The sequence below is a fragment of the Salmo trutta genome, chromosome 16 (genome assembly GCF_901001165.1).
Source record: "Salmo trutta chromosome 16, fSalTru1.1, whole genome shotgun sequence".
Classification (NCBI taxonomy): domain Eukaryota; kingdom Metazoa; phylum Chordata; class Actinopteri; order Salmoniformes; family Salmonidae; genus Salmo; species Salmo trutta.
The window spans coordinates 45,814,712-45,832,159 of NC_042972.1; the positions used below are offsets into that span (position 1 = coordinate 45,814,712).

At 41.5% G+C, this 17,448-nt stretch overlaps 1 protein-coding gene across 1 annotated transcript in view; it reads left to right on the forward strand.

The window, feature by feature from the left end:
- The window catches only part of LOC115150856 (caM kinase-like vesicle-associated protein), an 84,829-nt gene that overhangs the window by 59,295 nt on the left and 8,086 nt on the right, over positions 1 to 17,448 (forward strand). The window contains exons 3-6 of the mRNA XM_029694599.1: positions 13,374 to 13,481; positions 13,782 to 13,913; positions 15,040 to 15,114; positions 16,331 to 16,469. Coding sequence (XP_029550459.1) covers positions 13,387 to 13,481; positions 13,782 to 13,913; positions 15,040 to 15,114; positions 16,331 to 16,469 — 441 coding nt within the window. The 5' untranslated portion in view covers positions 13,374 to 13,386. The remainder of the gene's footprint in view (positions 1 to 13,373; positions 13,482 to 13,781; positions 13,914 to 15,039; positions 15,115 to 16,330; positions 16,470 to 17,448) is intronic.

Here is a 17,448-nt window from a genome sequence, read left to right on the forward strand (position 1 = left end):
TTAATTCCCATATATTCCCGTTAATTCCCACAGAAAGTTTCCACGTTTGAATATTCCCCAAAATGTGCATCCCTATTTGTGTGGATGTTTTGGTTCTACAAAGCTGTGTACATATTCAATAATCAGTTAATTGCATTCATTCTTGCACCATGCGATCAATTATCAGTTCTAAACATGTATTTCTCTTCTTTATGCTGCCTGCAGCATGATCCATTTTTTCTGTGCGCATATATGACAGACGGTCGGAGTACGTCTCCGCAGCCGCTGAGCTCGTATTAACGCTGCTGTAGAATTATGGCAGCCAGCCAGCAGGTCAAACTAGCGACTAAAATGAACGAGTCACTCAGAAAAACAAATGATGACTCTCGAGTCAGTAAACGCACCAGTCCCTCCAGTAAACGAATCGTTCGCGAACTGCACATCACTAGTCAGCGAGCTGCCTTTGAGAGAAACGGGAATAATTGATAGAAAAGCCCTCTTATTTTACCTTCTCATTATTTCTCTCTCTGTCTCTGTCTTCCCCCCGACATGCAAAGGCACAGAGGAGCATCAGTGGCAGTCTCTCAGACCTGAGAAGGTTTGACGTGGTTTAGAATATACCTTATGATGGGCTTCAATGTCATTTAGACACTGTAGCACTAGCAAAGTGGACAGAGCTACAGTTGAAGTCGGAAGTTTACACCTTAGCCAAATACAGTTGAACTCAGTAATTCACAATTCCTGACATTTAATCCTAGTAAAAATTCCCAGTTTTAGGTCAGTTAGGATCACCACTTTATTTTAAGAATGTGAAATGTCAGAATAATAGTAGAGAGAATGATTTATTTCAGCTTTTATTTCTTTCATCACATTCCCAGTGGGTCAGAAGTTTACATACACTCAATTAGTATTTGGTAGCATTGCCTTTAAATTGTTTAACTTGTGTAAAACATTTCGGGTAGCCTTCCACAAGCTTCCCACAATAAGTTGGTTGAATTTTGGCACATTCCTCCTGACAGAGCTGGTGTAACTGAGTCAGGTTTGTAGGCCTCCTTTCTCGCACATGCTTTTTTTCTATAGGATTGAGGTCAGGGCTTTGTGATGGCCACTCCAATACCTTGACTTTGTTTTCCTTAAGCCATTTTGCCACAACTTTGGAAGTATGCTTGGGGTCATTGTCCATTTGGAAGCCCCATTTGCGACCAAGCTTTAACTTCCTGAATGATGTTTTGAGATGTTGCTTCAATATATCCACATAATTTTCCTGCCTCATGATGCCATCTATTTTGTGAAGTGCACCAGTCCCTCCTGCAGCAAAAAATAAAATCACCCACAGGCCAATTTCGGGCATTCAGGCAGCAAGTTGGGGAACCCTGCTGTAGTCTTCAGTTCACTGTAGATGAATAGTCATGGACTCCTAGCAGGACTAAAGTTACGGTAATAGAGGTGACACAGGATGAGTGAAGTAAATGAAGAGGGTGTGCATAGGATGCACAAAAAGTGGTATATAGGAATGGTTGCAGGAGATGTCAATGCCAGGATATCTTCTACGAATGAAATTGGAGATTCACTGAAAAGAAAAATAGTCACACAGATATAGAACTCTATGAATTGGTGAGAGGAAGAATCTGTGAAAATGCATGACTACAGTGTAGTTGTGACATGTTTGTCTGTACAGGGAGAAGCTGAACATTGGGTCATATGGCTTTTGAATCAGCTCCAGGAAATAAAGTATATTTGGCTGCTTTGCAAAACCGTCAGTCACCAATTGTCCTTGACAGGCACTGTCTGGTGAGCAAATGAAGATGTAATATATTCATCAGAGAGGCCGGTACAGACAGACACAGACAGTGGGCAGAAAGACGCACAATCTGAGCTAGGAGTGGATAGAGAGAGAGAGGGATGGTAATTATGACACAGAGAGAGAGAGAGAACTGCCTGCCTTCTTGTGCTCTGAGCCGACTGTTGCGCAAATGTCGCGGGACACACGGATTCTCATATACAAGAGACATCAACCACCACAGGCCCAGACCGCCAGGCATCATTAATTAATCTGACTGTCCCTCTCTCCTCTCTCCATCTCTCCCTCAGTCTTCATTCTAATCCTCCTTCCTTTACACTGATGAGATGCCTATTCCCTTCACCTCGTTTATTCCCAATCCGGGGTTGTTATCCTGCTCCGGTTTCCTTGTTATACTCTTTCTTCTCTCTCAGCTCAACATTCCTCCCTGGACTGCAATGCTTGAAACAGCAATTCTAATATGCTGCATTGCAACTTTCATTAGTAGGCTAAAAGCCAGCGGAACTGTGCAGTAAAAGTTTTTTTTCTTTAAAATATACTGAGCAAAAATATAAACGCAACATGTAAAAATGTCAAAGATTGTACTGAGTTAGTTCATATGCAGAATGTTGTTCTTCCCCAGCGAGCTTTTTCAAGGAAGCGCTGTCTCAGAATTCACTACTTGAGTAAAGTAATGCAGTTTTGTACACACTAGGAAATAACACCTAACCTATGTATAAGGGCTTGTTTTCCCCCGTAACTCACATAAAGGCTTCAATGTTTACTAATTTGCTTGCTTTTTCTAGTTATGTTCACTTTCATTCCAAAAAATTATTCAACAAACAATGATGGGATGGAGGTAAGTGCCAAAAACATTTGAGTTCATGAGGGATACATAGTATATTGAAAGCAGGTGCTTCCACACAGGTGTAGTTCCTGAGTTAATTAAGCAATTAACATCCTATCATGCTTAGGGTCATGTATAAAAATGCCCAATTGGCCATTATTTTGGCTACCATGGCTAGAAGAAGAGATCTCAGTGACTTTGAGGGATGTTAGAGTGGGTCTCAAAGGAGCATAGGGTGTTTAAAGTCTGTGTGTGTGTGTCAGGGTTTCCGTTAGCTGGTAATAGCCGGCTTTTGGCCCCCCAGAAAATATGAAAAGCCGGTAAATAAAATTGCCGCTGGCCAATTGTCAGGGAGGAGAAAAATAATCCCATTGCAAAATAATGCATTTTAGCCTACTAATTGATTGAAATACCAGTCGATGTACCATGAGGGCTGCTGATACATCTCAAACAGCTGTTTGTTACTGCTGGATGAAACATGCACTTTAATAAGCCCAATCATTGCATAACAATTCTAAAAGCATGCGTGTAAAAAAACAATGGCCACGATTAAAAATAGCTACTATTTTTATTTCTTAACTGGTAATTGAAGCGTGCTTCCCATTCGCCATTCACACATCACTTTGAAATGAGCTGGAGGCAGTATGCGTTTAGATTTTTTGAAACCTGAGCGTTTTACTGCATATTATGAGGCATGTCTTTGCTTCAAAGTAGCCTAGCCAAAATCATATATTTTCTGAAGACTTCCATATGCCATTGAAACCAGTAGCCTTTTTATTTTATGTTCTATTGATTTTCATATTAATTTTCTTTCATTGTCGAGTAGCCAAAGGCACAATCCTAGTCATATTAGCAACCCATGCTAGTTGTTGCATATATGTAATGGATATTTTAATCTCTCACATGAAACCGCTCACAATGGTGTTTTCCCGCTAATTGCATTATGGAACTCACGTTCGCTCGAAGCCTACTGCCTCATTGCATTTTTATATTTTTTTTACATGTAGTCTCGGCCTACTGGTTGTATGATTTTGGGATCTATCATCCTACAACTTTCCCATAGTCTGTTTGGAATAGGCTATTTCTTTCTTGCACAGAACGGTAAGCTAACCAATAGAATAGGTCAACTTTTCTACTATGAAGGATAGTAAATGTGGGCAATTATTCTTACATAGGCGGTGCATGGGTTTCAAGTTTAGGGAAGCTAATTTAGACCATAAAAATGCACCTTTATAATGAAGTGTTCCTTGCATTTGCAGACTTATGTAAAATAGCCTACTATTCCTAATGTGATGATTAGATTGGATAGTCATAATTTTATATGACTGGGGACATTAGCAGAATCTTTTTTAATAAGACAGATATTACACGGTAGGCTACTCTGCTGACACTGACAAACAGATCAATAAAAACGACGTTGTCTGATCCATATAATCGGCCTACGAAAAAGGGAGACACAAATACAATATGACGTCCATCTAACCTGGAGGAGGAAATTATTGTCCAAAAACAAACAAAAGTGTCACTGACCCAATGATAAAGACAGTGAATATGCACACTCGCTGGGGATATGACCAATGTTCTCCACTGTTGAGAATTTTGATAACTAAAAGCCAGATTGGAGTCTTTTCATTGTCTTCTTTTTACAGCAATAGCCATTTGTTTTCCAAACTGTTTTTCAGCAATTGTATTTTTAAATATTGCAATATGGGTTGCTCTGCTTTTCACTGACACTCGCAACTCAACAATCAACTATTTGGTATTTGCAGCATGCTCTGCCCAACTATGCAATTTAAGACAATCCACTTTTTTTTAAGAAGCTAATGATCGATCCTCTGTGGCCAAATCATGCTTTCTGGTGTTGAAGCCTATTTTGAATGATGTATTTATTTCTCTATAGACAGGAGTTAGCTAGTTAGGCTATATCATTTTGCCAATTTAATTCAATTTACTTGCCAGAAAGCTTCCCCTAGCCTTAGGGATGCGTGGCGCGTTGTAAAGATGGGGAGAGGTCTGTCCGTAATAAAGAGATGCTTTGCTTTTTTGACACCACACTACAAAAAGCAAGTTCTACAGGCTCTAGTTTAGTCTAATCTTGATTATTGTCCAGTCGTGTGGCCCAGTGCTACAAGGAAAGACCTAGTTAAGCTGCAACTGGCCCAGAACAGAGCGGCACATCTTGCTCTTCATTGTAATCAGAGGGCTGATATAAATACTATGCATGCCAGTCTCTCTTGGCTAAGAGTTGAGGAGAAACTGACTGCATCACTTCTTTTTATAAGAAACATTAATGTGTTAAATTCAAAATTGTTTGCATAGTCTACTTACACACAGTTCTGACACACACACTTACCCCACCAGGCATGCCACCAGGGGTATTTTCACAGTCCCCAAATCCAGAACAAATTCAAGAAAGTGTACAGTATTATATAGAGCCATTATTGCATTGAACTCGGTTCCATCTCATATTGCTCAAATAAACAGCAAACCTGGTTTCAAAAAACAGACAATGCAACACCTGACTGCACAACACATCTCTCCTATTTGACCTAGATAGTTTGTGTTTATGCATTGATATGTAATTTAAAAAATGTATGTAGTTCTGTCCTTGAGCTGTTCTTTTCTATTCATGTTCTGTATTATCTCATGTTTTGTGTGGACCACCAGGAAGAGTAGCTGCTGCTTTTGCAACAGCTAATGGGGATCCTAATAAAATACCTAAAAATGTCATGGTGGGATTAGGCAGGAAGGCTGTACTCTACCATCTTCAAATTGCTCATCGGAATTCAGTAAAAATGATGCACGCCGTTGCATCCGAGTTGCATGTTCTTTTAAGATGAATTACCATAAACTAAATGTGATTTCTGTCATTCTGAGAACCGTGGGTGGATGCTCTAATCAGGTTACACAACCAATGCATATGGTTTCGGTAAATTTCTTAAACGTCTGGTGAATTTAAATGCTGCCGGTCAAATGTCCGGCGCCACATTTTCCTAACGGAAACTCAGATGTGTGTGTGTGTGCTTGCGTGTGTGTATATGTCTCAGTCACCAGATCTCAACCCAATTGAACACATGGGAGATTCTAGAGCGGCGCCTGAGACAATATTTTCCACCATGATCAACAAAACACTAAATTATGGAATTTCTCGTGGAAGAATGGTGTTGCATTCCTCCAATAGACTTCCAGAATCTATGACAAGGCGCATTGAAGCTGTTCAATGCTGATTCACCTTGAATCGGAGACATCCTTGACATATTTAGGACTTTTTTCTGTTATACAACCAGGCTGGAAAACGGCCATTAGCATATCTGCGTGCAAGGCAGCTTTACCCTTCACAGCGTAATGGTTGCAAATGCAATAATTCACTTTTGTATTGCCTTTGGTAAAAATAAATTAGATTTCACCGAATTGGTTGGGCAACTTTCATTTCATTTAGACATTGTGATAGGTATTAAAAGGAGTTTAAGAAACTCTTGCATTTTCTCTGTCTCCAGTAAGGTTGCAGGGAAGGTGGGCGAGGCCCTTACCTCATATGGTATACATGGCTAGAGAAATAGGCTCTGGAAAGTATGTACTACTGTATGGGAAGATTGTACTATATGGATATTGTCCACATTGTGTACCGTTGAAGTCCGTCAGAACTCTGTAATTGATTGTTTTGTTGCCATACTCTATTGCTAGCAGTGCACTTATTCAAGCCACAAGGATTATAACTAAACACACAAAACATCTCAGGGAGCATAAAGAGCCATCCGGAAGATGTTGTGGATGTGAATCAGAAAATATGGTGCCCTTTTGGTTTACTTCTTTATGGCTAGTTGCAGCGTTTAATTTGTTTGCCAGGGGTGATCTTTGGCTGGGCCTGCTTTGCCTCTGACAGCACTGACATTCAGCCCACACTTAACCAGCCAGCAAGCCAGCCAGCCCCTAGCCTGGTCCCCTCCCCTCTCCTCTCCATCACACTCTCAAGCCTCACACTAAGAAAGCAACACACCATTCTCCAGCCTGTCTCCACAGTGGCAATTTTCCTGCAATTATCACGTTACTTGTTAATCTAAAAGGCCAATTCAAGAGAATACAGTAGGCTCTCTTCAATTTGCGCTAGACTCCACTGCACTTAATGCTTGATTGGTTCTTTTCTGCCATCTTCATTGTATTTCAAGTTGCTAATGCTGGAACAAGCACATCAGTTTTGCTCCTTATAAGAATACTTTTCAAAGTCACTCACACCATCAGAGCATGTATTTCAATGTCATGGTTACAGGCTGACTACACCGCTCGTGTCACGTACGCGTGCGTTGCAAAATACATTTAGAAATCTATATTATTCAATTATTGCACCTACACTGCTCGCGTGCACCAACGAGCGTCTGCTTTTCCAAGGGCTAAAATAGAAGTCAGTTCTATGTGTGACGCAGATCGCACTGCAAGTCCTGCCTCTCCCATCTCCTCATTGGTTTATAGAAGCAGGTACCCACGTGCCATCTCCTCATCATTGGTTATACCCACGTGGGTGACTGGAAGACGAACGAGGTCAGTGGCGGTAATGCACCTAATTTATGAAAGTTGCCAATCGCAATATAAAGTCGAGAAGAAAAAGCCAAGGAGAGATGACTAGAAACGTTTCGGTTGACCATTTTATGTGTGGATTAACTGTCGGAGCAGAGGACCTTGTGCATTTCAGGTAAAATAACAACTCAATGTTTATATCCCAGGACAAATTAGCTAGCAACAGCAAGCTAGCTAACTAGGACAAATTAGCTAGCAAGTGCAAGCCAGCTAGCTAAATTGCCATAAATGTTTAATGCTTTTCGACCTGTCCCCAAATTAATGTAATTGGTTCAGAGTTTGTTTTGATATTTTAACCTGCCTGTCGTGATCACGTTTGGAGTGGGGGGACAAAATAAATGTATGCACGATGGCGCACGATTGTGCATGCGCGCAGCCGGTTTGGGTTGAAGTGGAGTAATAACATGTCAAGCCCTCATAGCCTTTATTTTCGGTGACCCTCTCTCTCATTGGAGTGCGAGACAGTAAACGGCAAACATTAGAACATCAGCGACCTTCTGACACCAATCTTTTTTTAGTCCATACGGTTGTTGTCCCTAGCCCTCCATATTGACCGTATCATAGCCACTCAATTCCAGGGAGGGAAAGCCATATCAGAGTCGTCCTGACCCTACAGCAATCCCCAGGGTTCAGGACGGATGAAATAAATGAATGTCAAGAATGTTCGTCTTAGAATGGTGGGAATGTGTGCAAGAAAGAGGGAGGAAAGAGAGAGGGGGAGAGCACAGACAACACTGCACCAATTTCAGACTTTGTCCATATGCATGAGGGAAAAAGGAAAGGAAAGGGGGATACCCAGTCAGCGTTCAACTGAGTGCCTTCAATTGAAATGTGTCTTCCGCATTGAACCCAACCCCTCTGAATCATAGAGGTGCGGGGGGCTGCCTTAATCGACATCCATGTCTTCGGCGCCCAGGGAACAGTGGAGAGCTAGAGAAAGAAAGAAAAGTAGATAACAAAGGTATATTTCACTCAACACTGACACAAATGACCGATGATTGGTTGAAAGAAAATGATATTAGGAAGATTGTGGGAGCTGTACTGTTAGATTTCAGTGCAGCCTTTGATATATAGTAACCTGTTCTTGAAAAAAAGTGGCTTTTCAACCTCTGCCATATCGTGGATTCAGAGCTATCTATCTAATAGAACTCAACGGGTTTTCTTTAATGGAAGCTTTTCTAGTGTCAAACATGTAAAGTGTGGTGTACCACAGGGCAGCTCTCTCTAGAAATCATTCCTTAAGTTCTGGTAATGAATGGTGTGGCTGTTGAACAAGTTGAGGAGACTAAATGACTTGGCGTTACCTTAGATTGTAAACTGTCATGGTCAAAACATATACATTCAGTGGTTGTAAAGATGGGGAGAGGTCTGTCCGTAATAAAGAGATGCTCTGCTTTTTTGACACAACACTCCAAAAAGCAAGTTCTACAGGCTCTAGTTTAGTCTAATCTTGATTATTGTCCAGTCGTGTGGCCCAGTGCTACAAGGAAAGACCTAGTTAAGGTGCAACTGGCCCAGAACAGAGCGGCACGTCTTGCTCTTCATTGTAATCAGAGGGCTGATATAAATACTATGCATGCCAGTCTCTCTTGGCTAAGAGTTGAGGAGAAACTGACTGCATCACTTCTTTTTATAAGAAACATTAATGTGTTAAATTCAAAATTGTTTGCATAGTCTACTTACACACAGTTCTGACACACACACTTACCCCACCAGACATGCCACCAGTGGTCTTTTCACAGTCTCCAAATCCAGATCAAATTCAAGAATGCGTACAGTAATATATAGAGCCATTATTGCATTGAACTCCATTCCATCTCATATTGCTCAAATAAACAGCAAACCTGGTTTTAAAAAACAGATAAAGCAACACCTCACTGCACAACGCCTCTCCACTATTTGACCTAGATAGTTTGTGTTTATGCATTGATATGTAGGCTATGTGTGCCTTTAAAATAAAAAATGTAGTTCTGTCCTTGAGCTGTTCTTGCCTATTAATGTTCTGTATTATGTCAGGTTTCATGTTTTGTGTGAACCCCAGGAAGAGTAGCTGCTGCAATAGGGATCCTAATAAAATACTGAAAAATACAAAAAAATGTCATGGTTGGATTAGGCAGGAAGGCTGTTCTCTCCTGTAAGTAGAGTTTTCCTACCCAGACAGATACCATTTGTCTGGGTTGTAAAACAATCCCCTACTGCAGTACCTTGTGTTAAACTTAATTCAGCTTTATCCCGAAACATGAAGTAAGAGAGTTTCACATCGATTTCAATGGGCAGGAGAAAAATTCTAATTTGCTCATCACCTTGCCTCATTGGAAAAAGCATGCTGCTTCTAACAACCCTTGCTCTTTATCGTTATCAATTTTCCTTCCCATAATTCTTTGCTGTGTCTGCAAAAAAACATCAGGGATATAGAAAGCCCCCCTTGCAGGGCTGCTGTCTGGGTAAGGGTCACACTGCAGAGTGCTGTAAAGTGTCTCACACAATCGATCGCTTCTCCCTGTTGGAAGATTAAGGTAGGAACACAGGAAGATAATGCTGGATAATGCTGATGGTGGTCAATCCATATGTGCTATTACATTGCGTCATTGCATATTTCATACCTCTGCCTTGTGCCTCTGGCGTCTACGTGAATTAATCAATATAAAAAGGAAGCAGCTTTGGGTGCTTTAGGTTCATTCTTAGTACTTATTCTTAGAATCTCTGAAAAAAGGCTATGTCTTTTTTTCTCTAATGGAAATAGTTTTGCGTTTGCAGTTAGATATCAAAGAAAGAACACTCTCTGTGAACCCGTGTGTTCAGAGTGACTGAGACTTCAGAGTGACTGAGAGTGACTGAGAGTAAAAATCTTATCTGAAATCACTTCCATTTTTATTATTCATGTTTGATTAGACGTGTTACTTTAATGGACCTGAATTTGACCTTGGCAGCATCCAATAGAACTAATCAGAGCTATAAAAAAGAGAACCGTAACAGACAGGCTTTTATTTAATCTCTCTCTTCTCTCTCTCTCTCTTTCTCTCTCTCTCTCTCTCTCTCTCTCTCTCTCTCTCTCTCTCTCTCTCTCTCTCTCTCTCTCAGTCAGTCTGTCTGTTTCATTCTTTCTCTATAATTTTCTCTGTCTCTTTGGCTGTTATTGCCACTTGGGGAATGAACATGTTCCTTTTATTGTCTTGTATGTGCATTAGTAGAATATATTTTTTCCTGATGCGTTTGTTAATGGCATGGCCTGCCAGACCAGCTCTGCTCTCAATTAAATGATGCTCCTGCAGGAGTCTCTTTCTCTAACGGAGGGAGAGATTGAGCAGAGAAAGGTCAACGCTTTGCCTCACCTGCGCTACACAACACAGGCTCTCTCCTCAAATGAAAAACATATCTCAGAGAGAGCACCGTTTCCTCTCCGCATTTCAGATGTCTCTGATTGACTTTCCAGTCAGTTCACAGGGTTCTTTTGAACAGATTGCCCTCACTTGGCTGCTCTCGCTCACTGCTCTCTCTCTCGCTCAGATATTGTGTGTGCATAGAGACATTCACTCCTGGTGTGCCATACAACCATGTCAGACAGATCAGGGAAATATTGGGATAGATGATCCAAGGTAATTGTAATAACATATCATACCTTTTGAATAGGGAAAATGTTATCTATTGGGCCTTCTAACATCGAACACAATGTAATATATTTCAGACAATGGGAGATACTATAAATAGAGCTATTAAGTCATTCACTTATCCAGATTCTCTCCAAACTGACCACATCATAGCTGGGATGACTGCATACTGCAGAGGCTGCAGAGAAGAGTCACAGTGGTCGAAAAGTTGCTGCATTGGAACTATGTCAAAATTTGTCCATACACTCCTTTCTTTTCATGACTGCATACTGTAGCATCACTATTAGAGGAAAGGAAATGAACATCCCATTATTGCAGACTCTTAAAACAACTAAACTCAGCAAAAAAACAAACGTCCTCTCACTGTCAACTGCGTTTACTTTCAGAAAACTTAACATGTGTAAATATCTGTATGAACATAACAAGATTCAACAACTGAGACATCAATTGAACAAGTTCCACAGACATGTGACTAACATAAATGGAATAATGTGTCCCTGAACAAAGTAAACAAAATCAAAAGTAACAGTCAGTATCTGGTGTGGCCACCAGCTGCATTAAGTACTGCAGTGCATCTCCTCCTCATGGACTGCACCATATTTCCCTGTTCTTGCTGTGAGATGTTACCCCACTCTTCCACCAAGGCACCTGCAAGTTCCCGGACATTTCTGGGGGGAATGGCCCCGGCCCTCACCCTCCGATCCAACAGGTCCCAGACGTGCTCAATGGGATTGAGATCCGGGCTCTTCGCTGGCCATGGCAGAACACTGACATTCCTGTCTTGCAGGAAATCACTCACAGAACGAGCAGTATGGCTGGTGGCATTGTCATGTTGGAGGGTCATGTCAGGATGAGTCTGCAGGAAGGGTACCACATGAGGGAGAAGGATGTCTTCCCTGTAACGCACAGCGTTGAGATTGCCTGCAATGACAACAAGCTCAGTCCGATGATGCTGTGACACACTACCCCAGACCATGACGGACCCTCCACCTCCAAATCGATCCCGCTCCAGAGTACAGGCCTCTGTGTAACGCTCATTCCTTCGACGATAAACGCGAATCCGACCATCACCCCTGGTGAGACAAAACCGTGACTCGTCAGTGAAGAGCAATTTTTGCCAGTCCTGTCTGGTCCAGCGACGGTGGGTTTGTGCCCATAGGCAACGTTGTTGCCGGTGATGTCTGGTAAGGACCCGCCTTACAACAGGCCTACAAGCCCTCAGTCCAGCCTCTCTCAGCCTATTGCGGACAGTCTGAGTACTGATGGAGGGATTGTGCGTTCCTGATGTAACTCGGGCAGCTGTTGCCATCCTGTACCTGTCCCGCATGTGTGATGTTCGGATGTACCGATCCTCTGCAGGTGTTGCTACACGTGGTCTGCCACTGCGAGGACGATCAGCTGTCTGTCCTGTCTCCCTGTATCGCTGTCTTAGGCGTCTCACAGTACGGACATTGCAATTTATTGCCCTGGCCACATCTGCAGTCCTCATGCCTCCTTGCAGCATGCCTAAGGCACGTTCACGCAGATGAGCAGGGACCCTGGGCACCTTTCTTTTGGTGTTTTTCAGAGTCAGTAGAATGGCTTCTTTAGTATCCTAAGTTTTCATAACTGTGACCTTAATTGCCTACTGTCTGTAAGCTGTTAGTGTCTTAACGACCGTTCCACAGGTGTATGTTCATTAATTGCTTGTGGTTCATTGAACAAGCACGGGAAACAGTGTTTAAACCCTTTACAATGAAGATCTGGGAAGTTATTTGGATTTTTACGAATTATCTTTGAAAGACAGGGTCCTGAAAAAGGGACGCTTCTTTTTTTGCTGAGTTTATGTTACCATCTGGTCTTTAGACTCTATGATCCGGTCTTTAAGAAAGTATACAAACTACCCAACAAACATAAAAATAACATGCCAATTAAGCTTGCCATAAAATCCTGATTCTCAGCAGTAAACTTAGTTAGGTTTTCTTCAGTTTCACTCAGTGCTGTTAGATAGAGAAAAAAGCAGCACTGAAATTAGATCTGTAAGTGTGATGCGGAGCTCATAAAGTGCTTTAATTTGTGTTTTCGGATGCTCTGCTCATAATCGCTCACTCCTCTTCCCTAATTGGAAATGCTTCACTTGTTGCTGTGGCACACTGGCAGCCTCGCTGAGTGAGCACAATTGCATTAGTGTTTCTCTTCTCCTGCTCTGCCTCCTTTAGCACCCGGATCCCCAGTTCAGACTCCTCAAAGGAACCCTGGTGCTGACTGACACAGTTGCATGCTGTAAATGAGATCTGCTTTTAAAGTTAAGTCCCCTAGCAGCTCCTCACATCACGCTCAGCAGCCCATCAAAGTGGTGTTTGTTAATACAGGATTATCAAAGGCTTGTTACAGTAGTCAAGTGAAACAATCGGCTCAACAGTGATAGCATCAGCTGGCGTTGGCTGTTTATCAGTCCCTTTACTCTGGAAAGACTTTCTCGCTACCAGTGCAGTGCAATGTTTCATGGTTGAGGGATTCTGTTTGATGTGGTGTGTAATAATGTACACTAATGGCTAACAGTGTGTGACATTACATGATACCAGGTCGTTCTCTCGCTCTCCTTCAGGGCAGGATTGGCCATGCCATTTGGCTGTTTGACGCTCGGGGAAAAGAAGGATTACAACAATCCCTCAGAGGTGACAGATAAATATGACCTGGGACAGATTGTTAAATCGTAAGTATACTCTTAGTAGTCCACCTGACTGAACAAACAGGAAATACAGTAAACCCAATATCAGCCCTCTAGTCTGGGTTTTTCTTTGTCCAATATGGAACCAGATAATTTGAAAATTAACTCACTTTTAAAAAAGACTTAAATACAGACAAATGCTTTATTCAAGTCCACCTAGGGATGCTGTTACCATGGCCAATAATTATGAAATTGTAATCAAGGGCTTTACAAAATTTATTTAGAAATCCATTAAATGTACTTTTGATCGTTATAAATGTGTGGTTTTGTGCATTTCCTTTTCAGAGAGGAGTTCTGTGAGATCTTCAGGGCCAAGGACAAAAATACACTGAAAATGTTTACTTGTAAAAAGTTCCTGAAAAAGGATGGAAGGAAAGTTCGGAAGGCTGCAAAAAACGAGATCCTTATTTTAAAGATGTGAGTTTTTGTTATGAACTTTAAACTCTGCTTTCTGTCATTTTGCATCTGTGTTGACAAAACTATTCTCTGTAAATGCTTTTTTTTCATAAGAGATGGTGTATTATTCTAGTAGGCTATGTGGATTTGCCGACAACCATTAGAGCAAAGAACAAAGAAAACAAAATATGTCTGCAGCATTTTTTATGAAAAAGTAAAGCAAACTACATTCCACTGAATGATCACACTGGGTAGCAATATTTTCTCCAACTTGTTAAACTTGTTAATCCTCAAATATTTTTCTCACATTAGGCTTCTTATTCATCATCAGTGTGTGGCAGCCTCCCTTCCATTGCCTCCCTCTCCAGTAAACATTAGCATAACCTGAGCCTTATCAAACAATTTGTTGCAGACAGTAGGGAACTCAAAGAATACAGATGAAAAAGCCAATGCACGTAATGGAAGATGAAAGTGTCATTTCTTGAAGGGTTGGTTATCTAATACGTGGAGTCTTTTCTCCCGATACACAAAAGCATGACCTTCATAGGGCTCGCTATTTCAATTGGTTTCTTCAAACTCTTGAACTGAAGGATTTGATCAATCTTCTTGTGGTTGGCAGCCATTACTTTCAGTGAATGGAAAATATACCATTCCATCAGTCCAATCCCCTGAAGCACCATTGAAAGCCAGCAACACACAGACCACATACGGCCAATGGTTTCCATGTTGTCTAACACATTATGCGAAGCGTTAAACTCTTCATTGCTCTTAGCCTCGCTGACAAAACTCACCATGAAGTTTCTTAGCCGGTGCAGTTGTTATCGTGGTCACGGTCAAACACGCCAAACACGCCACACGCCATGCCGCGTGGTCTTGATTGCACATATATGCCCTCATCAATTCAGATGTTTAAGCATGCAGATCTCACTGTTCTTTTTGAATTAAATTGATTATGTTTATTGCTGCATTTCTTCCCTGCACATGGTTGCTGTCCCTCTTGGCATGGTTGACTGTCGTTGTGTTTTATTCATCAGCATTATTATACCGTTATACCGTACTGTGTATCTCAATGAAGGCACTCCCATTTCTCTCCACCTGTACACTCCTTCTAACTCTCCTCTCTCCCCCTGTGGCATGCTCTCTCCAGGGTGAAGCACCCCAATATTCTTCAGCTGGTGGATTTCTATGAGACCAGAAAAGAGTACTTCCTCTTCCTTGAACTGTGAGTTGAGTTATCTGATTGGTTGAGATTGTGCTCCTGTTTTTGTGGCAGCAGGGGTCTATGTGTTGATTATGCACTTATGCACTTATAGGGAATGAGCTGTAGTAGCCTAAGGCCCTGTAAACTACCCTTCTGCAGCCTTCAATTGGTATTCAGATATGATTCATTTCTGCATGCTCCATTTTTTCATTAGTCTGTGTTCTTGGGGATTTGATACATTACCATAGAAACATTAAATGTGACATGCTCTATCATAATCAGTCGTAAGTCGTGCTAGTGCATTAGCATAAAACTTGCACATTTCGTAAAAAATATTGGCATGGCCTGTTGTTGGATTAAAACAGAATTCAATGGAACAACATGTTTTCTAGCCAACCCAATTCAATTGAATGTCGAAATCATAGTTTCAGTTCACTTTGAAAGCCTCAGATGATAAGAAGATCCACCTTTCAAAATGAGTCAATGGCTAGCTAACAGTCAACTGACAAGCTCGCTAACTAGCTGTTTAGCTGGCAAATACAACCACAAATTCATTTTTAAACATATAATCTAGCTAGTAGTACATTATCTTGTCAAACTGTTAAATAAGTAGCAAGCCAGCTACAAGTGATGCCAAATAATATGTTTTATACAGTGGGACTTGCATTGCGACGTGCAGATTGCAATCGGAAAACCAACAACAAACTTTGGGGGTGATTTTCTCTAAACAGCTGATTAGGGAGACCTCTGTTGTAACTAGCTATGCTGTGCTCAATTTGAACAGTTAATACACAAGTTCTAAATAGTTTTGAAGCTAATAATCTCCTCTTTCCAGCAGTGTATACAACTCTAAGTCTGTTTTGGGGTCTATATGACTGATTCACAAATTCACAAAATATATGATACTCATATCCTCCAGGATTGCATTGATTTGTGGGTCTTCTATTCTGATAATGAGATAAACCATCAGAAATAATCACATTAAGCATGTTTGGTGATTCTGTAATTTCGTCAAATGTTGATGTATTCGCCCTTGGCAAGGTGTCATTTCTATGGTAATTGCATAGTAATGCAAACATATTTTTCCACAAAGTGTCTCTGTGTCAGAGACATCAAATGAAGTTGTATTATTAGAAAGGATCTGTGACTTATTTGAACCAGAGACAGTCAGGCTCAAAGCACCTACAGTAGGTCAGCACCATGCTTCTGCTTCATGACACTCACTTTCTCCCCACAGTGCTACTGGCAGAGAGGTATTTGATTGGATCCTGGACCAGGGCTACTATTCAGAGCGCGACACCAGTAATGTGGTCCGTCAGGTGTTGGAGGCCGTGGCCTATCTTCACTCACTGCACATTGTCCACAGGAACCTCAAGGTACTAAGCCCTGGGCCCTTTGATGGTCAAGAGGAGGACTACAATATTCTGTAAATGCCTGAATGTTGAGCGCCCCTGCTTATTTTAAACGCCACTGGTTCTTTTAAATACATTTTTGACTTGTTTAATTGGGTTGAAGTATATTAATTTGTGGAATTTATTTCCTTCTTAATGCGTTTGAGCCAATCAGTTGTGTTGTGACAATGTAGGGGTGGTATACAGAATATAGCCCTATTTGGCAAAATACCAAGTTCATATTATGGCAAGAACAGCTCAAATAAGCAGAAAGCAGTCCATCATTACTTTAAGACATGAAGGTCAGTCAATCCGGAAGATTAAGAACTTTTAAAGTTTTTTCAATTGCAGCCATAAAAACCATCAAGCTCTATGATGAAACTGGCTCTCATGAGGACCGCCACAGGAAAGGAAAACACAGAGTTACCTCTGCTGCAGAGGATGAGTTCATTAGAGTTACCAGCCTCAGAAATCGGCAATTAACTGCACCCCAGATTGCAGCCCAAATAAATGCTTCACAGAGTTCAAGTAACAGACACATCTCAACATCAACTGTTCAGAGGAGACTGTGTGAGTCTATCAGAACTCAGGAGAAGAGCCAGATGCAGACAGCTAGAGTCACAGATGTTTATTGACCCAAACAGGTTGCAGGCAAAAGACATGTCAAAGGCAGGCAGAGGTCCGTAATCCAGGGCAGAATTAATAAGGTATGGAACAGCAGGCAGGCTCGGTGTCAGGACAAGCAAAGGTTTGTAAACGGGTCAGAGTCAGACAGGTACAGAACGGCAGGCAGGCTCGGGGTCAGGGCAGGCAGAATGGTCAGAACCGGGGAAACTAGGAAACAGAACTTGAGAAAGAAGGGAGATGGGAAAACACGGTGGTAAGACCTGACAAGACAAGACACACTGACAACAGACAAACAGAGAACACAGGTATACAATGCCTTGCAAAAGTATTCATCCCC